This window comes from Ascaphus truei, chromosome 1 (genome assembly GCF_040206685.1).
Source record: "Ascaphus truei isolate aAscTru1 chromosome 1, aAscTru1.hap1, whole genome shotgun sequence".
NCBI lineage: Eukaryota > Metazoa > Chordata > Amphibia > Anura > Ascaphidae > Ascaphus > Ascaphus truei.
Window position 1 is genome coordinate 518,829,413 of NC_134483.1, and position 25,074 is coordinate 518,854,486.

Genomic DNA, 25,074 nt, shown 5'->3' on the forward strand with positions numbered 1-25,074 from the left:
ACTGGAGTTGGCCATTCTTGCAGTGAATAATAAGCAAATTAGAGGAAGGTGTGTAACCTGTGTACTCTTGAACGCTTTTGGATAATCATCTTGAATGTTGGTGCACACTGGGTTTGTGTCGGGATTTCTCAGCTACACACAGAGTTATAATAAAGGTCCAGATTCGCCCATTGCACAATAACACTTGGATCACTTCAATATTAGCTTCTTGCTCAATTTATTATGCAAAGAAATACATGAAGCACACCGTTTCAGGGGTCAAAACCCTTTGCCAGGTCACAACCTGCTCCTGACAAATGGTGCTTTAACCCTGAAACATTGTCAGGAGCAGGTTGTGACCTTTACGTAGTTTTCTGCATAATAAATTGAGCAAGATGCTGATACTAAATGATAAGCACTTAATAAACAATAATGATAAGCAATTAATTTGTGTATACTTTGTTTCTTATTAGAGCACATACATTCTTGCAAGAAATAGTGCAAAAAGCTGCAATTATTACTCTAATATTATATTCAATAAGAATGCATTCAAAAGCTGCTTATCATATATAATACCTAGAAGCAGTGAAAATGGCATTATTAGCAATGTTTATTATAATGTTTTAAAAAGCATTCATCAATGTTAATAGCGACTTTTGCACTGTTTAATATTGCACTATACTGAAGGAAATACAGTAGTAGGGGGTCTTTTTTCATAGCAAGCTGTGGCTTTGTATTCCAGCTCTCTGCAAGTACGGGCTTAACTGGGAATGTTTTTTTAATACTAAATGTCATTCTCATACAGATGTAGCAATACTCAAAAGCATACCTCTGTGGCCCGAGACACTGTCTGTCAGCCTCGGCCTGTGGGGGGACCATGCTTCCTAATTGGACCTCCCACAGCGTTAATCCTTTGGTGCCTGTGGGTGCCAAGGTCGCTTGACCTCTGGTTGCCCCGGGGCCGCGAACCGTAAGCTTTGCTACATCTGTATACTTGAATATATGGGAACGGCACCATAAAATGTTACATATATCGAACAGCACCTGGATCCAAATGAGAAAAAGTGCACATTTTAGGAATAGTGTGGTCTAATGATTACTTAATTTATCCTTTAGCATTTTTAATAATGTCTACTTTATTCTCGGCCTAAAATTTACAAACTACCATTTGCACTGATTAATTTGTCAGAATGAATAGAGATGCGTTTTGTCTGTACGAATAGCGATTTAGACACACAGAAGATTATCTTGCTAATTTAGTGAATGTATTCAATAGAAATTAACATTATTACAATAAATTCATGTCTCTAAGATGCTTCCTGTTTTATCTATCATAGCTCATTCAGAAAATCAAGCTGGATATTCTTCATACTCTCTTCCTCTCTCTCGACAATCCACAGTTAAGATGTATGTACTTTATGCTCTGTTACAAAAATATATGGCCAGGTGCATATTAGTTTCAGTACGTTTAAGCAAATAGCTTTTTTACAGTCTTACTTTAAAGCAACAATACTATTTCCCTGTCCCCGTTGTTTTTTTTTGTTTTTTTTATTGTTATTATTTTTATGTGTAAAGCATATACATAAAACTGGCACTACCAAGGATCTCAATCACTACAGATGCCTGCGGAACATGTGCACAAGGCAAACAAGACACGCAAAAGCACAATATTACTCAGACAATCTCCACCAAAATACATCAAACCCAGCTAACTTCTGGAAGGTTATCAACAATATATTCCAGCCTTCTAACCATCAACAACCAATTAATATCACTAAGGGTATATTACTCTGACAAACTCCACTGACATTACAAATGCATTCAATGATTACTTTGTGAGGTGTGCCACTAACTTATTAGCGAAACGCAGCCCAAACCGCAAACCTGAATCTCATCCTGGGAGTACCCACATAACCCCAACGCCACCCACAATTTTCAATTTGGCCCAGTATCTGAAGAGGAGATTACACAAGCGCTCCTCAAACTAAAACTAAGCAGCCAATGCGGACCCGACTTACTACAATCTAGGTTCCTAGCCATTGCCAAACCAATTGCTTCCATAGTCAACTCTATCCTGTTGGCAGGCCATATCCCTAAGACCTGGAAACCTGCCAGAGTTGTCCCAATCTTCAAAAGTGGTGACAAAAACACTGTCTCAAACTACAGGCCAATCTCACTTCTCCCAATTCTATCCATAGTCATGGAAAAATGTGTCCACTCCTAATTAAGCGATTACTATACCAAGACAAATTTCCCTAGCCAATTCCAATCTGGCTTTCGTCCCAAACACTCCACCGTAACTACCCTGCTAAAAGTTTGCAATGAAATCCAGTGTGGAATGGAACGGGGACAACTCACTGGTGCAGTGTTCCTAGATTTTGCAAATGCTTTTGATACAGTTGATCATGCTATCCTGCTAAACAAACTCCAGAGCTCTGGAATAGGGAAACATGCTTTAAACTGGTTTCAGTCCTACCTATCAGGTAGATCCCAACATGTGTTCATCTCAGGCTCTAACTCCAACCCCCTGGATATCACCTGTGGTGTCCCTGTGGTGTTCTGGGGCCCCTACTCTTCTCTGTGTTCATAAATGATCTTCCCACAGCTTGTAAGAAAGCCTCAATACACATGTATGCAGATGACACAATCCTATATGCACACAGCCATAGCCTCTCTGACCTTCAACACATACTTCAGTCTGACTTTTTGAGACTCGAAAACTGGATTTCCCAAAACAAACTGTTTTTAAACACTGACAAGACTAACAATGGTATTTGGGACCAAGACTAAATTTTTAAAGCTTCCAGCGACTGAGCTCCAGATTAGAACCAACACTAACACCACCCTAACCCCTGTCACTAGTTTTAAATACCTGGGCTTATGGTTTGACTCCCACTTAACATTCGGGATGCACATTGATACCCTGACAACCAAGACCTATGCCAAACTAGGGGTACTTTACAGGAACAAATCCTCCCTAAGGCTAAGGCCCCGGTCACGGCGCTGTAATGCGCGCCCGCGCTTTTGGTTGCGCGTTCTGGCGATTCCCCGGTCTGCAGCTCACTGCAGGAGCAGAGACCGGGGGGGTCGTGGCGGAGGAGTGACGGGGGCGCGGCCATGACATCACCCGGCAGGTTCGCCCTCATTGGCTGAACCGCCGGGGGGCGTGCCTAGCCGCTCGACGCGAGTTCCTGCTCTCAATTCTATTGAGAGCAGGAGTAGCTCTCGCGCGAGCGCTGCGGCCCCCCCTCGCAGCGGGCCCGGCGCCATTGCGGGGAGGGCTCTCGTGAGTGTGGCGGATGCTGTAGCAGGCAGCGGGGGCAAGGCCTAAGTCTCCTGGTCAGAAAGCGTGTACCAATTATTGACTATGGAGACATAGTATATGGCTCGGCACCTCAAACCCACCTTAGCAAACTTGACACCCTCTACAATTCAATTTGTCGTTTTGTTCTCCAATGCAACTACAACACACATCACTGCGAAATGCTCAAAGAACTAGATTGGTCATCACTCGAGTCTAGTCGCAAAGTTCACCTTTCCTGTCTTGCCTTTAAATTATTTATGGGCAAGCTACCCAACTATTTGAACAAGCTCCTCACCCCTACCACATGCAGCACCTATCACCTGAGATCAGACTCCAAAAGACTGTTCATGGTCCCAAGGCTCAACAAAGGATCCGGCCGTTCCTCCATCTCTTACCGTGCACCCCAAAACTGGAACAACCTACCAGAAACTCTCACATCCACCACCAGTTTAAGTTCTTTCAAATCTAAGGCTGTCTCACATTTTAATCTGGTCTGTAACAGTTTCATACGCCCATAATATATATTTTCTTTAACTGTGCATGCAATGTCTTGTACATAATGTATACCCTGCTCATTTATGTAACTGTATTTGTAACTATGTATTATTTGTCTTAACTCTGTGCCCAGGACATACTTGAAAACGAGAGGTAACTCTCAATGTATTACTTCCTGGTAAAATATTTTATAAATAAATAAAAATAATATGACATTGCATGGCAATGTCTTAATAACCACTAGGGCAAGCAAGGGTTTAACCCCTACCACTGTTCCCCCAGGAGGCCTAACCACCCTTCCCGGAGCAACTCCTTGGGAGGGCCTAGGTATCCACACTGACACTAAATGGGTTCATCTTTAAAATAATGTGTTTAATAATGTTTATGTGTTGTATTCTTCATGTCCATGCATATTTTTATTGTGTTTATAGTGGCCAAAACCCTATTAGCCACATTTTTTAGGGATGTGGGGGTGGAGAGGGGTTAGTTGCCCACAAGGAGGGTGGTTAGACCCCCCCCCCCAGGGGGATTTTGGCAGGGGTTTGCCATAGCGGTTATTAAAGAATTGCCATTATATAACACCAGCCTTGAGTAGGTGATAATAACTTGTGTTATTGCATTGGCCAGGTACTGATAAATATTGGAACTTGATGACTGGCTTAAAAATGAGTAAAATTGCTGTATTTACTCATTTTAGTGCCGGTCCTAATATCTATAGCGGCCCCGGTAAAAACTGATGACTTCCACCTTAAAAATAATGCTCAAATGTGCCATACTGTATCTAGATTGATGACTCTAGGGCATTGTTTTTACATTTTCGTTCACTAGCTATCCAAGATGACATGGAATGCACTGCACTGCCTTTGTTTTTGCGTAAGGCTGCATTTCTCCTCACACTCATCAAACGTAATAATTTTTTGGCATTATATCTATTTTTCTTTGGTTTAAAAGGTGAATTCATCACAAGAGTTTGCTTTCGATACATGTCTTCCTTGATGCTGGGGTACTTTTGATTTGAACCATTAGTATAATATATTTTACAGGGGTTATTTTTCTAGTCCAGAAATGTGAGGGTTTTTTTTTTTGTTTGTCATTTCCGTAACTCAAGCTGGTAGGAGCATTTTTGCTACCATGGTGAGAATGACAATCTTAAAAGTTTATTTTTACTAATGGTCTGCGTTTATGATTTTTTTTATACATTACATAATGATCATATTATGTATAAATAAATATTAAACATTATTCACAATATAGTTTAATTTCCACCATACACTGATTGATTATTTGTAACAATTATATCTTGTAACCATTTCATTTTTGGTGATATAAAAAGTCTCAATTTCCTGCAAAGGAATTAATAGCTTTTATTTTATGCAAGTAAAGTAAGCCTACATTTAAAAAAAATAAAAGGGTGGTTGACATTTTATAATATTTTTGCTTTGAATAGATTTTTGCACATATTAAAACGTGTTTTTATTGTGTATGTAAGGTGTGTTCAAGGCAAGGGGGTTTTAGTTGTAGTTTAGTTTGTTTTAAAAAAATCTATGACAAAAGAATATTACAGGCATACCCCGCATTAACATACGCAATGGGACCGGAGCATTTATGTAAAGCGAAAATGTACTTAAAGTGAAGCACTACCTTTTCCCCACTTATTGATGCATGTACTGTACTGCAATCGTCATATACGTGCATAACTGATGTAAATAACGCATGTGTAACAGGCTCTATAGTCTCCCCGCTTGCACACAGCTTCGGTACAGGTAGGGAGACGGAATTGCTGTTCATGCCGTTTGCCTATTGGGCGATATGTACTTACTCGTGAGTGTACTTAAAGTGAGTGTCCTTAAACTGGGGTATGCCTGTATAAAGCTGTTTTTCAAACATATAAATGGGATAGAACTGTATACTGTATTTATTGCAGTGTGATCTGAATTAGGTAACGATTACTGTAGTTTCATAGTAAGAAGTCTACAGGAAGCATTTACCTGTTTGAATTCCCCATGTGTTTTCTTTCTGCCTTGAGTCGGATACCTTTCTCAGTTGCTTAGTCAAGTTTTATACACATTTTTAGCTTTCATTCCTTCTGTTTTAAGTTGTACTTAATTTTAAGAACGGTTTATTGTAATATATATATATATTTTGAACAGGGTTGAGTCGATGGACGTTGATCTTAGTTCACCCCAAATGAAGAATGTAAGTTTAATTATTTGACCCTGCATGCCTACACTTGCTGCACTAAAGTACTAGATGTACATTTTATTAACACCACAGATCTTAAATACATTCTAACTTTATTTAATACATCTCTAAAACCAAGGGGGCCCCCCCCCCCCTTTGGTTGCCTGTATTTTGATTTCTTATCACAATCTTTAATCTCTTTTAAAACGTTCAAATATGAATATATTTCCATAAAGAAATATCACTGTAATATATAATGATATTTATATTTTTTAAGAACATCACAGTACATCTTTCTCTATTAATTACAGTGTTTTATCTTCACAGCATATCGTATAATTTTCCTATAAAATTGTCCCAAATACAGTTTGATACATTGGCCTGTCTAAATGCGTGATGTACAGGTGGAACTTTTGGCTCGGACCCTCTCTCTTTGCGGGTCCCATACGGCATTCTCACCTGCGCCGCGGAGTCCCAGCAACCAGACTTAATGGCCCATCGGATTAACACAGTGGAGGTCTCTGGGTTTGAATGGGACTCGCGCTGTGTGAATCCTACTGGGCTGCACCTGTCTATAAGAGACGCACATCAAGAGTGAGACTGAATCAGTCACTCTCCCTGCACGCTTCTAACAGGTGATTACGGGGCTTTTGTTTTATTTTAATAAAACAGTATTGTAGCGGGGGGTCTCTGGAGCTAAATCACATTAATTTCAGCCGTAGAAGACCCCCTGCTTCCCGAGTTACAGGCCCCGTTATGGGGTGCCGGTATCCCAGCCATGTTTAAATTCTCCCGCGTTATGGCCCACGTGACCGGGAGATTTAAACGAAGCGGGGATACCGTCACCTCATAATGGGGCCTGTAACTGGGGAAGCAGAGGGTCCCTGAGGCTGAAATTAGTGTGGTTTAGCTCCAGAGACCCCATGCTTCAATACTGTGGTATCAAAATAAAAGCGGCTTCATTACCTTAGCGGCTAGCTGCTAAGGCAATGAAGGAATTATGCCAAAGTACCTGGTTTAATGGGGTTAGAGAGGGTGGGTGAAGGGGGTAGTTGCCCCAGGGGGGTGGTTAGGCCTACCGGAAAAGTTGCGGGAGGGGTTAACCCCATGCATTACCTCAGTGATAGTAACCGCTATGGTAATGAAAGGGTTAACCCCACCCATTACCCACTCGAGAGGCCAAACCCCCTCACCTACCCCTATTAAACATTACAATACAAACACCAATACAATACCTTGAACAACCCCCCCCCCCCCAACATATACAGTACAGTAATGGGAAAAACCCTATTATCCATATATAGATAAAAGCACATTTGCCCATTAAAAAATAAAACAGAAACAAAACATTACCCAGCCAGCGTACAGTAAATTAAAGTTGTGCTTGCCCCTGCCAGGATGAAGACCGTCCTCGTCCCCCTCGTCTTCCTCTTCTTCAGTGGGCACCGACAGTAAAATAAAAAAAATAACTACTGGCCACTAATCACCTTAGCGGTTATTAACCACCATGGTAATTAAGGGGTTATCCCCCCTCCCCTTATTTTTCAAATAAAAGCCATGCGATTGCCTGTTAATGGCGCACCGGGGGATTGACTGTTCAGTCTCACCCTTAGTTCGTGTCTCTTACAGACAGGTGCCGCCTGGTAGGATTCACAGAGCGAGTCCCATTCAAAGGCTGCGGTCCCAGTAACTGCGCACAAGCACTGGTCACTCAGGGCCGAATACATGCATCGGCGCACATTCAGCAGCCGCGCTGTACTGCAAGATTCCACACACACCAAAAAAATGTGTGTGGAACTTGCGACGGAGCCGTGGCCACTCCCCCGCCAGCGGTTCAGCCAATGAGGGTGAACCATCTGCGTGAGGTCATGGCCACGCCCCCGCAAACCCCCCCCGTCACGCCCACTCCCATCGCAACCTCTCCCTCCCAGGACCGCGTATGCGGGTGCAGTGCTGGGAACGCACCCCCCCCCCCCCCGCGCCGGGCGTGCGTGCACTGGGACCGCAGCCAAACGCAGGTACCCCCGCTGTATTAATCTGATGGGCCATTACAGCCTGCTATGGACTGTCCTGCGGAGTGTCACCGATTTTTGGAATGTGCCCTAAAATTTCCTGTGGACACTGGGCCTAAAGGAAAGATTCTACTTGTATAGTGTTCTCAAATTGTCCGTTTGATTTTAGTCGTAAGAAACATATCTTTTAAAACTTAAAAGTGTGAATGTCTGCTTCTTCGCACACGGACAAGAGCCAACACAGGTTCGATATATTGAGTAATTTCTTCATCCATGATACTTGTGATCACAAGGAGTGTCAAGCAATGACTTATAGTGAGAGCAGTTCTCACACAGTACTTATGCAAAATTGCATACATAGGCTAACACTGGTTGCTAGGCAGATTACAATGATGTCACGCAAGTATTCACTGTGCATGAGGTTACTTCCTCTTCCTCTTCTTAAACCTATAGGATTAAAGGTCACTCATAACTAGCCCAAAGTATATTTCTAACTGCTACAGAAACAGGATACCCTTAACCACATTTTACTGTTCTTTGGGTCAAAAAGGCATGCTGCTAAAATCCCTATCAGCAACTACAGACACTGGATACTTTTAACCACAACCTAGTGGGTGTTGGGTTCAGAAGTAATGATCTGAAGAATCTCCATCAGCAAAACTGATCCTTACAACCTCTCACACACACAGACACATATAAACCTGACATAGAAAAACATAATTGACAAAAGAAGACAAAATGGATGCACATAAACAAAATGGATGCCCATCTCCAGTGTACCCCTTCAGTCCATATTATCACAAAAGTTAATTTTTTTCAAAAGTATTTGTCGCATTCCATCAATTGCTTTTTAAGGCCCAGACTTACTAAACTCCATTAAATCAGTGCACACAATGTTACGTTACATGAATCAGGAACAGATGTTATTTTTGGGGGTAACATGGTATTCACTAAATTAATGATATTAAAAAATAACATGGCTTTACTATGCTCATTGGCATTAGGGTAACTTCATTTTATTTAATTATGACACTTATCTTAAATAAACATGGTACTGATATCCCTACCCTACATAATAAAAGGTAATTCAATTAACTTTTATACATTATGTATTCATTAGTAGCACAAGTATCCAGCAACCCATGACTAGATTATCACTGAGGGCTACAAAGTGGTTAATATTTACCTCAAACTACCTTAACTACCCCTCATGCTCCAAGAGGTTCTGGCCCTTCTACATGGATGGGGTAAGGTATGTTTATTTCATTAACCCCTTTGGTGCCAATGATGTCTTGGGTAGAAGGAGGTTGGGTGTGTTTGTAGCCATTAGTGGTCAGCTAGTCATAAGTTAGCATGACTAGCTGGCCACTTGGCTACTTTGAGGTTAATATATTACAAATGAGATACAAAATAATGGAATTAACTCTCATATACTATTGAAGGTATCCACTTCGTAATAAATCATAGCTAACGCCAAGTTTAGCTATGAATTATTTAGCACCATTATTCAGCCGAATTAATATTAATAGAATTTAGTGGGTATGGTATACATATAACAGCTAAATAGCATATAATGTGCACAAAAGTCTGTAAATACTGGGTTTCTCTTAACTTAACTGTTTTAAATGTGTACAACTTTACCGTTGATAAGTTAATTGAGGTTAACATTATGTTAAATGACCTGGAGTTTAATGAGCTTGGGCCTTAATCTTATGAATATTACAGCTCTTTTACCTCTTGTACAATAACATTTTAAGAAAAGCAGTAATACAATTAAAATTTGATCATGCAGGATTTCTTAATTGTATAAACTGAAGTCACTGCTTCTTTTTCCTAATGCTTTTAGTGCAAGACAGTTGCTGGACCAACTAGATTGTCCGTGATAAGTCCTCCTAGTGGTGGGCGTATGGGTAAGTCCACAAAATTATTATAATGATTCAAGTCTTCTCTTTTTAAGTCTACGTTTTCATAGACACGCTGTATAATTATTTTGATTGGGTTAAGTTATACTTCTTTTTTTATTATTATTATTATTAATGTTCTATTTACTTAAGAAACACAGAAGCTTAAATATCAATATATGGGACTTGATATTGGCAAGGTGGCTTGCTGTGGTTTTTGAATCTTAAGTGGGAATGTATGTATATCTTTATATAGCGCTGTGGCAGGACGGCCTGTAGACGATGTCAGACAATAGTCCACATGTGCAGTTTCAGGGTAAACCAAATGTTGAGTGGTTTTATTTCTCCACAACACAAATAAACATTTGGGCAAACTGTCCCTTTAAGTCAAAACAAAACTCGTAAAAAGAACGCCTACTCCCCATAGGGAGATCTTGCTAACTCCCAACCCCTAAACATATACCACAATATTTATGGAACAATATTAAAGTCCTTACTGGGACAATACATGTTACATATTATAACATAATGGGAATAAGCGCTTCAGACAAAACAATAAGAAAGAGTCCCTGTCCTGAAAAGCTTACAATCTAAGTGTCAAGTTTGGAGAACTTACACAGACAGTAGGAAGGCATTCTTGTAAGTGCGTCTGCAAGGGGCCAAGGTCAGTGCATATGAGATGTATAGTGTTAGGCAGCAGAGCTACCAATGTGCTTCGTTAAAGAGGTGTGTTTTTAGAAAGGTTTTGACGGTTGAAAGAGAAGATGCCAGTTGGATATCGAGGGAAAAGGCATTCCAGAGGTGTGGGGCAATGAGTGAGAGGTTTTAGGTGGGAGAGAGCTTTAGATACAAAAAGGAGTAGACAGATGACAATTAGATGTAATGCAGGGGCAGAAGAGTGTATAGGAAAGGGAATCTGTTAAGGCTGGTCATGTCCGGGTATAATAGTAAACAAAAACAAAAAAGTGGTCTAGATTTATGACCAGTGAAGTAGAAGGTAATAGAGACTTGTGCAGGCAGAAAGAAGTAGAGCGCTTATGGGTATCTTCAAAGCTCAATAACGCAGTATTAAGTGCCGTTTTGGCCAGAGAGGGCATGGCGATAACTGAAGCAGACATTAGTGCAAGTGATATGCAAAGAAGTCTTCCCACTAACAACACATATCCACAGAGTTTTGTTAAAGTTAAAACAGATTTAACGAGACGTTAGTTAGGTTATACAGTAGCCAAAGTTTGTACTACTCACATAGAAACCCTGAAATAGGTCTTTTATAATGCAAGTCAAAGATGAAAAAGATCAAATGGCATTCCACTGGGCTTAGAAACATAGCAAATTTATTATATAGCAAAAATATCAACGTTGTTGTCCCACTATCCCACTATCTTAACAAAGGAATGTTAGTGGGACCGAAACGTTGATATTTCCACGTTACCTGTATACCTCACCAAATACACCTTTAAACATTTCATGGAGCGACACCTGTGCACAAAATCACTTGGGACTAGCAAAGAAGAGTCTCTCTCCCATGTCCGCCTCTCCCATATTTCAGGATCTGGCTGGGAGCAATGACACCTCTAGGTAACACAGGTAGGGCTAACCTCGCTTTTGTTTTGGCATATAATTAGCTTTGTGGATTTACGTTAACCTCAGCGAAAATAACGTCTGTTAATGATTTTGATAACGACCCATTATGATCCCTGAGTTAACGGAGGTCTGGATCTTGGCCGAAGTGTCTTTTGGTCTTACCAAACTATTTACTTGGGTAAGTCCATACATTTTCCTTAAGGAAGATGAAAAACTGCTTATAAAATTGTATAAGTAGAAAAAGATTTTGACTGAGGAATTAGAGGGAAAAGAAGAGAAAAGAAACCAGTATTAACATATTTTGTACCACATTGCGGTTACAGAAAAATGCACTTATTTGAAAGACCATGCATTTTCCAGTCATATGAGTTTCACTTTACAGGTCATGTGTCCTACAGAAGCTCAAGTCTAAACAGCATGCCAGGATCTTTAAGGTATAACAATATGTGGGGGATATTAAAATAGCATTTTGAAGGGCGAAATATATATTTGCAGAAAGCTAAATATGATTATTTATTTGTCTTTTGTTATAGAAATTCTTTGTCGTTAAAATAACAACCTTGTGTAATGTGTTTTTTTTTTTTGTTTTTTTTTAAAGAATTTAAGGCAATTTTACTTTTCCATAAAAACACGCAATGAACTTCTGTGATTGTATAATGCCGCCAGAGATTTTGGAATGATGTATGTCTGACTTTAGTAAAGCAAAACAGTGGTTCCTATTTACTAAAGTTACAGTCATGTTAAATTGCTAAATCAGCTATAATTCAAATTGTTACTGCAGAATGGAAATTACTAACATGTTTTTGAAATTCTGATGTATTCTCAAAGAATTATCCAAGCACATATAGGTTGGCCAAACAGTAGCATATAACAGGGGCGCTCAACTCCAGTTCTCAAGCACCCCACACAACCCCCATCAGGTCAGGTTTTCAGGATATCCCATCTTCAGCACACAACCTGTGCTGATGCTGGGATATCCTGAAAGCCTGATTTGTTTGGGAGGGGGGGCCTCGAGGACTGGAGTTAAGCGCCCCTGGCATAGAACATGGAAAGCATGTAAAACTACTGTGTTAGAACGACACTTCCGAAACATTGATAGACATACTGTACAGATACTCCATACCCCTTCATAATATCACTGTGCATACAGAAGGCGTTGCAAAACAGCCAGGTCTAGCTTTCTGAGATAATGCTATGTCTTTTTTGGGGGATCTCTTTGAATTTTCTTACTAATGCTGTAGAAGAGTTGAGCTTGACTCAATTTAATTGAATGAAAGTCTTTTTCATCAAGGGGAACCAGATTCCTATTATTATATTGAATAAGAACTATTTCCTTTTATTCAATTTGCTTTTTAATTTTCAAATGCTCTACACATTTTTTTCCCCTCTGTTCTTTTGCTTTTTTTTTTTTCCTCATTCTCCTTTCTTGTATCACATCTCTGTTTTTTCTTTGTTTGCTCAATCAGTGGCCTCTTCAATAATAATACGTAGCCCCAGATCCACAAAAGGGTGCTAAGCTTTAGCACGCCCTTACTCTGATGAATGAGAGCTGAGGCGTGCTAGAGGTTAGCACCTTCTTCCGGCTCTGGACCTTTGCCAAAAAACTTAATGTCATTAAATAAAATATAGCTATTTACTTTTTGAGAGACTGAACTGCTATATCGCATGCAGATATTGGTGAACGAGAGAAAAGTGATGTGGTTGCATTTTTTAATTCTTTTGCCTATTTCCCCGTTCATACCTGCTTCCTTATTGAGGATACCAAGTATAGTGTGTGTTGAGTAGCATTATATACCTGGCAGGTTGTTAGAGCGCAAACATGTCTTTTTTTGTTAACCCCTTATTAGCCACAGTTTCCTGTAATTATGGCCAATGTAGATCTTCATAAACAGTATGGCAAGCCAATAGTTAATACATGTAGACCTCAACACGAGGCCTCACTACCCAACTATTGCATTAGAAATATGCAATGTATTACTAACTGCTAAGGCATGCAAGGTGTTTCCCTCGCAACACCCACTACAGCGGACACCCCTCACCCTTGCAGGCGTATTAGCTAGGTAAGTCTAATAGCCTTCTGAGGCCATTATTCAATGAGCTCCAAAGCAGAAAATTGCACTGTGATCTGCTGAAAATCGATGCAAGTCAATAGCATTGCGATCGGCCTCTTCAGAACCTATAAGGGCCCTGAGTTTTTAAACATTACACTGTTGCATAACAATAAGATTGCTGAAACACATGCATATATATTTTTAAGTAAGGCATGAGAAAATTGCACTTGGAATACATGTTTTCTTAGTGGTGAAGCTATGATAAGCTATCTGTATATACTGTAGTGACTCTTTCCTTAACAGTACATGTGATTATCACAAAATAACTGAATACCCCACTGTAATAATATGTTGAGGTTCCTGTAAATTAATTTAAAAGTTAATTTTTCATTATTTAATTTAAAGTCAGACACTCTCATTCTTTTTTTTTTTTTTTTAATTTTAAGGCAACATTTATAACCATAAGTAAAGACATCAATCAACTTTTTTCGCTTGTTTTATGTACCTTTAAGATTAAATTTGGAACTAGTAAAAATATTTGCTTTTTTTAGTTAAAATACTGTTACCTAATTCACATTCCATGATTACATGTATTATTATTTTTTTGAGAAAGTTATAGAGCATCTGTAACATTTTACACAAAAACACGTATGAATCCTAACCTTCCCCATGGAAATTGCTTTTTTTGGTGGCTCCTAGGAAAGTTGGTAGGCTACCTCTCTGTACCTCACCTGACATCAACATGTCTCTAGATAATATACAGTACTTCAAAGTTGACCCAAGCTTACATATTTAACTGATTTGTGCAATTTGTTTGACTGAAATGTCTTGTCATCTCTACAGTATTTGGTTTGACAGTTGAACCAAGCCTATTTATACATATAAATATCTATTACAATTCTCCTTATAAAAATATTTTCTCACCTCCTTTTACAGGTCAACCCCAATGGGAGCTTCACAACAGTCTAATGTACTTAGTCAAGTTGCAAATTCTGTGTCGCAAACCAACAGAACAAGTGTTTGGGACTCTTCTAGTCAAAGAACATCTCAAATGTATCAGCAGACACCACATTCTTCCCAATTATCTGGTGCAAGGCAACCAATTAGCCTTTCTAGTATTCTACAGAGGCAGAATCTTAAGTGAAGTCCAACAAATACATTTTTATTCTGTACTCTAATTACTAATGTACTAAAATATTTTAATAATTGTATTGGTCCACAATTGTATATCTATTTATAACATTGCTTATGTTACCTAGTGTTTTTATATTCTTACAGATGATACATTTATTAAAATAAAGTGGATTGAAAATATATTTTCAGTGTATGTTGCTTTGACATGTGTTAAAAATGCACACAATATCCTAACAGGTGAAATCAGATAATCCAATATCACTACCGTAGTGCTCCCTCATGAGCCTTACAACTACAGTATCAAAACATTTAATCTCCCACAAGAAAGCAGCAGAAACTAATTCCAAATGCTGGAGCATCCTTTTAAAAGTAACACATTTATCAATTGTCACAAATGTAAACACTCAACACACATAAAACAATCACAAACTATGTCAAACATTACTGACCACAAGCCGGCATGTGATTTCTATACACAGATGTAATAAGACTTGCTATTCCTGTGACTGCGGGAAAATAAGTAAAATGCCTTGGCACTGCGTTGTATGTTGCACCCCCTTGACCGCTGCTCCCCCGATGGTGTTTTGCGGCTTCCGTAGTTCTTTGAATTAATGATGTGATGCTAGTTAAGCTGAATTCAATGTACACTATTCTGAGGCTATTGCGACAGTCATGCATGTTCTTTTTTGTACTATCTAAGAAAAGCACCAGTTGTTTTTTAAGACACCTCTTCTAGAAAACTAAAGACACCAAATCAGTGTTTATAAATGATAACATTTATTATAGTAAATAACAAAGTGTTTTATTATAATATATTACTTTTATGCACGAACATAAATAACAAGACTTCCCCAAAAAGTCCAATCTTCCACCAACATACGCTGGCTCTCTCTTGTGAAGTTCCACTTGTAAGATAAGAAACAAATAGATCCATTTGTTAAAGACTGTGATGTCTGTATGACACCGCTGCGCATGCAGGCTTTGTCTATTGGTCTTTAAATAGTCTTGTAACTAACCCTTGAGGCTGCAAGCAGTGAGCTGTGTGAGTGAATTGCAGTGTGGTTCAAATGCAGGTTGATTCAGTGTGGAGTTATAACCAGGAGTGAAAACAAGGAAGGTGTTTAGCAAGGAATACAGTAAATTCTTAGCACTTAATACTCCATAGTTCCAACAATGAGCATGATTGAGAATGCCACTCAATGTACATCTTGCCATATGTATGTGCACTTAGAGAAGCTGTTCCAGACAGTCTACCATTGTGGGAAGTATGAGAAGGTGGTCTCTTTGGAGTCTCAGATTGTTTTATCTAAAGAGGCAACTTGCAACATTGACAATCTTGAAAGGAGTTTATTGCTCACTGAGCAGGCCATGGCTGGGACTAATGGTGCAAAGCGTGGAGTGGTGACTGAGGAAGACAGGAAGAGGTAGGTACCTTAGGTAACAGAGGGGGAAGAGGCAAACCAGTTCTGAGCTGATCCAGCCAATACATTTTCCAGATTGAGTGAAGATATTAGGAATATCAGGGCAGGATTGAGAAGGCTGGGGGAGAATTGCAATCATCTAGCAAACTAATTCATCTAGCAGCCAGAGGAATATTTCCTCAAGCACAGGGGACTTTGTATAATCAGAGACCAAGAACGGTTCTGGTGGTAGTGGACTCCACTATAAGGAAGGTAGAGAAAGCAATCTGTTGCCGTGACCGCATGGACTGAACAGTCCTCCTGGGTGCTCATGTTCAACACTTTGCTGCTCGGGTAGACAGATTGTGTTGGTACGTGTTGATACAAATGATTTCAGGGATCTAGGCCATAAGCCTATGGCACAGACCTCCAAGGTAGTATTTTGAAAAATAAATCCAGTGCCATGCACTACCCCAAGTAAGAAACAGTTGAAGTTTAGTGAGGTTCATGCGTGGCTAAGAAAGTGGTGTAGGAAGGAATTTGAGGGTTTTAGAGCCATAGGTGTTCTCTGAGGGGTGCTATCTTTATTGGTATTGCGAGTTACATCCAGAGCCTGAAATATGGGTTTTTCTAAGAGCACAACCCATATGTCACTCGGGATGGAGTTAGTACCACCTTCAGGTCATTCTGCTTCAAAAGCAATTACAATCTGGGCGTTATGGCTGTTAAACCATGCGGTTTGTCACTCTTAGGTTTAAACCATGCAATTTGCAATAGAGAGTAGGGTTTCTTCTCACATTTCATTCCGCAACTTCTGAACATGCCAAACCATGCGGTTTGGCAACGACAACTTCAGAGTTACTTGAGTAGGCCCCATAGACTGGAGCAATGAGATAAGCATTACAACTAAAGGAGACAGGTTTTGGAAGGTGCTAAAAGACAATTATATGACCCAAATTATTGAGGAACCAACCAGGAAAGGGGCAATACTGGATTTGGTAATATCAAACAATGTAGAAGTAATAACACATTTTCAAATCGGAACATTTGGTAAACAGTGATCATAACATGGTCTTATGACATAAATTATAAAAAAATTAGACTTTCAATTTTAGAAAAGCAGATTTTAATAAATAGGAATAATCTACAAGGAATACATCAGGATGACATTTTTGGTTAAAAGGTCACTCCATAGCATCTCCCACTCTCAAGGGAACTTGCTTGCTTGCAGTATGATTGTGACAAATCTAATACAGAGTGCTTTTCCTGGTAATGTACAGGTTAATAAAAGCTTCAATCACACTTAGAACTATGCAATTAATTTTGACAGATTTATTATAAATCATTGTTCCTGGTAATCCACAGGTTATTAAGAATTTATATTAGTGTTAGGGACCCTTGAGATGTGGTCTGCCGTGCAGTGGCTCAGGGGCTTACAACACTTTGGCCAAAATGTTAAACTAAAAGACCATTTTATTTCATAGATATCTATACATATATATTTTGGCACTGTACCGTGTATAAGTTTCACTGGATGTGCACTGAGCTCTGTCTGTGTTTCGTGTTCTGTCTCTGGTTTTAAATATGTATTGCCATGCTCAGTAGCACTCCTCTGTGACACTTGTATGCTTATATATATGTTGTGGTTATTTTGGGGTTTCAATATGAGCTTGTAGGTGTCCTGTATGTTATACAATTCTTGTTCAGCTGGTCTTAGCTGATTGGAGGGTGGCAACCTCCTACCTAATTGAAGCTCACCTCCTCCCACATTTAAATGGTTAAAAGCTCACTCCATAGCATCTCCCACTCTCAGGGGAACTTGCTTGCTTGCAGTATGATTGTGACAAATCTAATACAGAGTGCTTTTTCTGGTAATGTACAGGTTAATAAAAGCTTCAATCAGACTTAGAACTATGCAACTAATTTTGACAGATTTATTATAAATCATTCTTCCTGGTAATGCACAGGTTATTAAGAATTTATATTAGTGTTAGGGACCCTTGAGATGTGGTCTGCTGTGCAGTGGCTCAGGGGCTTACAACACTTTGGCCAAAATGTGAAACTAAAAGACCATTTTATTTAATAGATATCTATACATATATATTTAGGCACTGTACCGTGTATAAGTTTCACTGGATGTGCACTGATCTCTTTCTGTGTGTCATGTTCTGTCTCTGGTTTTAAATATATATTGCCATGCTCAGTAGCACTCCTCTGTGACACTTATACAGTAGAGGCAACTCTTATTTGAACAAAAACCAGTGGCAATTCCCCAAAAAACCCAGGAAACACCCAGGTACATTCTGAATACATGCCTTAAACTTTCCTTAAACTAGCCCCAGCATTTCTGCATTGATTAATGGCCTATCAGATTAACAGCGGGGGTCCCTGGCAGTCCCATTCAAACTGAATTGGACTGCCAGTGATCCCTGCTGTGTTAATCCTATGGGTCGTTAGTCAATGCAGAAATGCCTTAAACGTGCCTCAAACTAGCCCAGAACATACCCAGCACATACCCAGCACATACCCTGAATGTAACCCGGCTAGTTTACGGCAAATGTTAGAATAAACGTTGCCTCTACTGTATGTATATATATATGTTGTGGTTATTTTGGGGATTCAATATGAGCTTGTAGGTGTCCTGTATGTTTGACATTTTTGCAGCAAAATGTGGGAGATAAATGGTCAGTCTTTAAAACATTGTTGGATAAGTAAATGTACAAATGTGTCCCGATTTACTATTTTTGGTGCCACGATCGCGTGCGGCCGTTGGACCGCAGTGCAGCCGCGCTTGATCGCAGCCCAGGAAACGGAAAGCCACCCGGGTGGATTAACTCAATAGGGGTCCCTGCTTCTGAATGGGACCCTCACAGTGTTAATATAACCAAGCCAGTCTCGAGTCTAAGAGCTACTTAGAAGAGTGCCAGAAAGAAGCAGTCTCTGTCTCTCCTTAGAGCAGCTCTTACAGCAATCTAACCGTTTTTTAATTATTTTTCGATACAGGATTGTGTCAGAGTCTACGGAACTGAACCCCATTAAAATGCAAAAATACATATTCAATAAAATACACATTACAATAAAATAAAAACATACTGTACAGTAATCAAACATTAGTTATTTAATCCATTGATTGTCACTGTGGCTACCTAAACCCTCAATAGGGTCATAGATAGCAACATTGGCAATTAATGGGCACCCTACAGTAAATAAAAGCAGTACTTAAAGTGTAACATCAAAAGTGTGTGGCAGAGTTAATTTTGGAGTTAATGTCTCTGGATGTTTTATTTCTATATCTTTAATCACAGTTGCATTCTGAATATCTGGATTAACATTATGATTTATTTCTTCAAACAGGTATGTTTCATTGAACTTAATTTCTACCATCAAGGGAAATTAAGATTTAATTAACTATTGGGGTATGTTTCATTGAACTGAATTTCTACCTTCATGAGAAATTAAGATTTAATTAACTATTGGGGTATGTTTCTGTGAGTTGATAGGCAGATCTCTCCCTTAATTGTTATTCAATTGCATGTGATCAGAGTACTTAAGACAGAATATCTTGGCTGTGAAGCCATATGGCTGTGTTCCATCTTAAAGTGTAAAATCAAAAGTGTGTGTCAGAGTTCATTTTTGAGGTGAAATTGGAGGTGAAGATTGGCGGAAGATCGTGACTGCACAACAACTTTGCAACTGTGAGAACTTTACTTTCGATATCCTGTGATTCTTGTACTCTTTCTATCCACCAGTACCTGGGATGTCTCTCCTCATGCATCTCACTATGCCCTCCCTATTGCTTTTTCTGTTTACTGTTTCCTCACTCCTTTGTGAATGTCTCTGTTCTCCAACTTCCCCACTCCCCACTGCACTATTATTTATACACCTTTCTTCCATCAACTTCTTTACTCAATAAAAAAACACCCACACAAATCCTCTATTCACACCCTTTATCTACTCCTTCCTGCTGCTGGGGATCTCTCCTAATCCTGAACCCAGACATACACACCTCATTTCACCCATGCCTCCCTGCCATCTCTTCCCCTGTAAATTGTGTTAGCCCTCTCATTTTAATACTGACTAACCTTAAAACTCATCCCACAAAGCATCCCAATAGCCTGCACTCATTGCTATTCACCCACACTCAGTCACTCGTACCACCCATTGTGACCAAGCACTGCCATCTACAGCACTTATTCCCTCACCTGCTGTCTCTGTAAGTTCCCCATCAAACCTCTTTGATTGTAAGCTCTTCGGGGCAGGGATTTCCTTTCCTATTGTCTGATTTTGCTGCACTTATTGTATTATTATAATTCCCTGTTCTGTATTCTTTGTGAAGCGCTGAGTACACTTTTGGCACTATATAAATAAAGACATACAATACTTACCCCCAACATCTTTTCTGTGTAATCGGCTCCTCCCCAGACGAAGCGACAGAGAAACATATGTCGGGACAGCGTGACTGAGCGCGTCATTTTAACTTGCCGGTTGTTTATATATTCAAACTGATTCTTAGTGCATTATACTGTTCATTACAGAGCCGTGTGCTCTATTCACCACATACTGAGGGAAGCACTGATTACACTCTAAGATGAACGGAACATACATTCACCGCAGCAGTGGCCCTGCATAATATATATACATATTTGTGCATATATCCCACTACCACTTCTGATGTCAGTCAGGGCGCCTGGAACAGACGTTACTTCGTCTGATAAAGCAGTAGCACACTGAGTCACAAAGAACTCCGTGCACTATAGGGAGAGTGTAACTGAGTGTGACCTTTTAACTAGCCGGTTGAACAAGGCTCTTGGTGCATTATATTGCTCGTTACAGAGCCTCGTGCCCGGGTTACCCCATATCAAGGGAAGCACCGATTACACTCTTAGGTGAACGGAACAACACTCACCGCAGCAGTGGCCCTGTATAATATACTGTATACATGTGCATATACTTCTCTACTACTATATAACTTGTGAGCTACGGTGGTCGGGAACAGCACGGGCAATCGGCGCATGAGATACGTGGGGAACTCTGAGCGCTGTACTGATCTGTCTGCTGCTTTCTGCTCCATATATTTACAGAGTACCACGCTTACCCCATGCAGGGGGAAGCGCTTATCTTGTAGATATAGACTAGAGCGGCCGGAACAGTAGCTACACTGTTAATGCAGTGGCCCTGCTTTATATATTTAAGTGCATATATTCTTTTACTATCACCTACCTTGCCAGCCATGACGGTCGGGAAGAGCCCGGGCAACTGGCGCATTAGAAGTGTGGAGAGCTGTGCGGTGTGTTGATCTGTCTGCTGTTATCAGTTGCACTGAGTACCACGTTAACCTTATGCAGAGGGAAGCACTTAATATACTCTATGGTGAATAGACCACATATGCACCCTACAAGTAGACCGGCATGCGGTCAATGTAAACATCCTATGCTAGGTATTTGGAGGCACAGACTCGAGCGTCCGGAACAGTGACCATATTGCTAATACTCCGCAGTGCCGTGCCTGCTCTGGGTCACATACACTGTTTACTACCTTGTGTGCTTCACTACATGTCGCTTTTTCTGAACAATCTGTAAGGGTCTCTTTGTACATCTACATTGACTCTACTCATAGCGTTAGTATACCTACCACCGCTGCTATACATATACCATTACCCCCTACTTATCTTGATCCCCATGCAATAGTCTTAGTATCTGGATCTCAAGGATAAGTTGCAGCCTATTTTCTTGCTAGTGTACTGACACTTTGTGCGAGAATATTAGATATCACGTTGCAAACACTGACACAATAAGGATACTGTTTAGTTCCCCTATCCATTATTCATCATCAGCATAGCATTTTCACTGAGGCTCACATATATCCAACTTGGGGGGATACTCTGTGATAGGCTAGCTAGCCTCCATAGTTTTTGTCTATATATATATATATATATATGCATGATAGACACCCATTGGACGCCTGTCACGCTCACTGTATGCGCATACATACCTCCAAGTAGTAGTTCTTATGGAGAACATACTATAGAATGCTGACAAATACCAAGTCAACAGTGAGGATATATTATAACTCCTCTCAAACAGCCACTTTTACTTAGGGACTGTTTAGCTACTGTATAATGGAGGTTTAAGAGGGGCTAACAATACCTCTTAGGTGTTTTATACTATAAACTACACCATTTATGTTTGTATATGTGCATTAGTTTTATACCCCGCTATATTTTATTGTTTGAGTTTAATAAAAATTTGTTTAAATATAGTACACATATACCATACACTAATTTAGGGGTTAGAGTATCTATTACTCTAGTACCATACTATTACCAGTCTAGCTGTTTAACAAGTTTTATACCCACGTAGGAGAGTGCACTCTAAGGGGTACTTTGGTGGAGAGGCACCGCAAGCTTTGCGGCTAGCACGCCACTTCTTTCTTCATTTTTCTCCACTTACCCTAGTGCACCCCTACATACCCCTAGGTGATCTAATAACATCTTTTGGGTTTAAATATCACCTCTATGCTGACGACACACAAATATACTTTTCAACACCCGACCTTACACCTGCTGTACAAACCAAAGTTTCTGAATGTCTCTCTGCTATATCATCCTGGATGGCCCTCCGCCGCCTTAAACTCAACATGGCTAAAACAGAGCTCCTCATACTTCCTCCCAAACCTGGTCCTACTACCTCCTTCCACATTACTGTTGGAACTACGATCATTCACCCAGTAGCCCAAGCACGCTGCCTAGGGGTCACACTCGACTCCTCTCTCACATTCGCCCCTCACATTCAAAACATTTCTAAAACTTGTCGCTTTTTCCTCCGCAATATAACAAAGATACGCCCTTTCCTCTGTTGCTCGACTGCTAAAACTCTGACTCAGGCCCTCATTCTCTCCCGTCTTGATTACTGTAACCTCCTGCTGTCCGGCCTTCCTGCATCTCACCTGTCTCCCCTACAATCTATCCTAAATGCTGCTACTAGAATCACTCTACTCTTTCGTAGATCTGTCTCAGCATCTCCCCTCATGAAATCCCTCTCCTGGCTTCCGATCAAATCCCGCATCTCACACTCCATTCTTCTCACTTTTAAAGCTTTACACTCTTCTGCCCCTCCTTACATCTCAGCCCTAATTTCTCGCTATGCGCCATCCCGACTCTTGCGTTCTGCTCAAGGATGTCTTCTTTCTACCCCCTTTGTATCTAAAGCCCTCTCCCGCCTTAAACCTTTTTCACTGACTACCCCACACCTCCCCTTCCCCTCAGTACTCGACTAGCACCCTCTCTATCCACCTTTAAGACCCACCTTAAGACACACTTGCTTAAAGAAGCATATGAATAGCACTGTGGATATTCTGAACACATGATACATAAAGCTTGGCCTCCTGCAGACGCACTTACCAGAACTCCCTCCTACTGTCTCTGTACGTTCTCCCTACCTACCAATTAGACTGTAAGCTCCTCGGGGCAGGGACTCCTCTTCCTTAATGTTACTTTTATGTCTAAAGCATTAATTCCCATGATCTGTTATTTATATTATCTGTTATTTATTTGATTACCACATGTATTACCACTGTGAAGCGCTATGTACATTAATGGCGCTATATAAATAAAGACATACAATACAATACATATGGTAAGAGGTAGAGCGGGGGGTGTTTATATTGCTGTTCTAAATACAGTCCACAAGCTCTCATCTGAACATCACTCAAAAGTCGAACTACTCAATTTCTGAGAAAGCACTTTAGATTAAGAAGGACACTCTAAATTCCTAGCAGCTGGGGGAAGGACAAGAAGGGGCGAGTTTCAATATATCCACTCACGTAATCATCATATCATATACTGTATACACATCCTCAACGTTTCCTATAGGAGGAATAACATCCAGCTACATATGCTAGCTGAGTTTATAGCCAAACATTGTCGTTTAGAACTATGTAGAGGTGGGAGAAACTTCACAAAATCATAGCATCTGGTAAGAATAGCAGTGATGACGGGACCAGGGATATTGAGTAGTTCAACTTTCAATGATGTTCAGATGAGTACACTAACAGATTAAATCCCAAATGGAGCAAATAAGTTTACCCCCTAGGAATTCTGAGTTTCCCAGAAAGAGACGAAAGTATAATCTTACCAGCACATGGAGGAAGCTGCTTGGTGTTTATGAAGCTGTAAATTTTAACAAGAAATTCCTTATCACTGTGAAGGGACTGTTTTTGTTATTGTATAAAAGGTAATGCTATGCAGACTGGCCATGATTTTTTTTTTTTACTATGCGATAAGCAGATACAACCAAATATATTGAGCCCACTTTTAAATTGTACATCATAGCAATGTTGTTGCAAGTAATGTATCAAGAAAAATGAATAATAAAAGTAATGTAACGCAGTGTTTGAGTATTTATGATTGGCGGTAGATGAGAATCTTTCTGTGCCAACAATGGCCTGGATACATCAAGCATCGGTAACTTTTCTTTTATTTATATAAAAATATATATATATACATATACATTTAGGTTGGAGGAAAGGAAATTTCGCCAGCAACAAAGAAAAGGGTTCTTTACAGTAAGGGCAGTTAAAATGTGGAATTCATTACCCATGGAGACTGTGATGGCAGATACAATAGATTTGTTCAAAAAAAGGTTGGACATCTTTTTAGATGGGAAAGGTATACAGGGATATACCAAATAAGTATACATGGGAAGGATGTTGATCCAGGGATTAATCCGATTGCCAATTCTTGGAGTCAGGAAGGAATTAATTTTTCCCCTTAATGGGGTTTTTTGTTTGCCTTCCTCTGGATCAATAAGTATAGATATAGGATAAGGTATCTGTTGTCTGGGTTTGGCATAGGTTGAACTTGATGGACGGAAGTCTTTTTTCAACCTCATCTACTATGTAACTATGTATATATAAAACAAAAAGAAAGTGCGCAGCCCATAGCGTAAAAAGCGTATAAATGTAATAAAAAAGTTGAGAGGGAAACAAGCTAACACAAACGAAAATGTAAAATAGGCATATATATTATATATATAT

At 39.9% G+C, this 25,074-nt stretch overlaps 1 protein-coding gene across 3 annotated transcripts in view; it reads left to right on the plus strand.

Moving 5' to 3' along the window:
* RNF212 (ring finger protein 212) overlaps nucleotides 1–14,821 on the plus strand; it is a 55,450-nt gene extending 40,629 nt beyond the window's left edge. For all 3 annotated transcript variants that reach the window (XM_075571419.1, XM_075571401.1, XM_075571411.1), the window contains 5 exons: nucleotides 1,317–1,386; nucleotides 5,929–5,974; nucleotides 9,818–9,881; nucleotides 11,839–11,890; nucleotides 14,444–14,821. In XM_075571419.1, the coding sequence (XP_075427534.1) occupies nucleotides 1,317–1,386; nucleotides 5,929–5,974; nucleotides 9,818–9,881; nucleotides 11,839–11,890; nucleotides 14,444–14,651 (440 nt within the window). In that variant the 3' untranslated portion in view covers nucleotides 14,652–14,821. The remainder of the gene's footprint in view (nucleotides 1–1,316; nucleotides 1,387–5,928; nucleotides 5,975–9,817; nucleotides 9,882–11,838; nucleotides 11,891–14,443) is intronic.
* The last annotated feature ends 10,253 nt before the right edge of the window (nucleotides 14,822–25,074 follow it).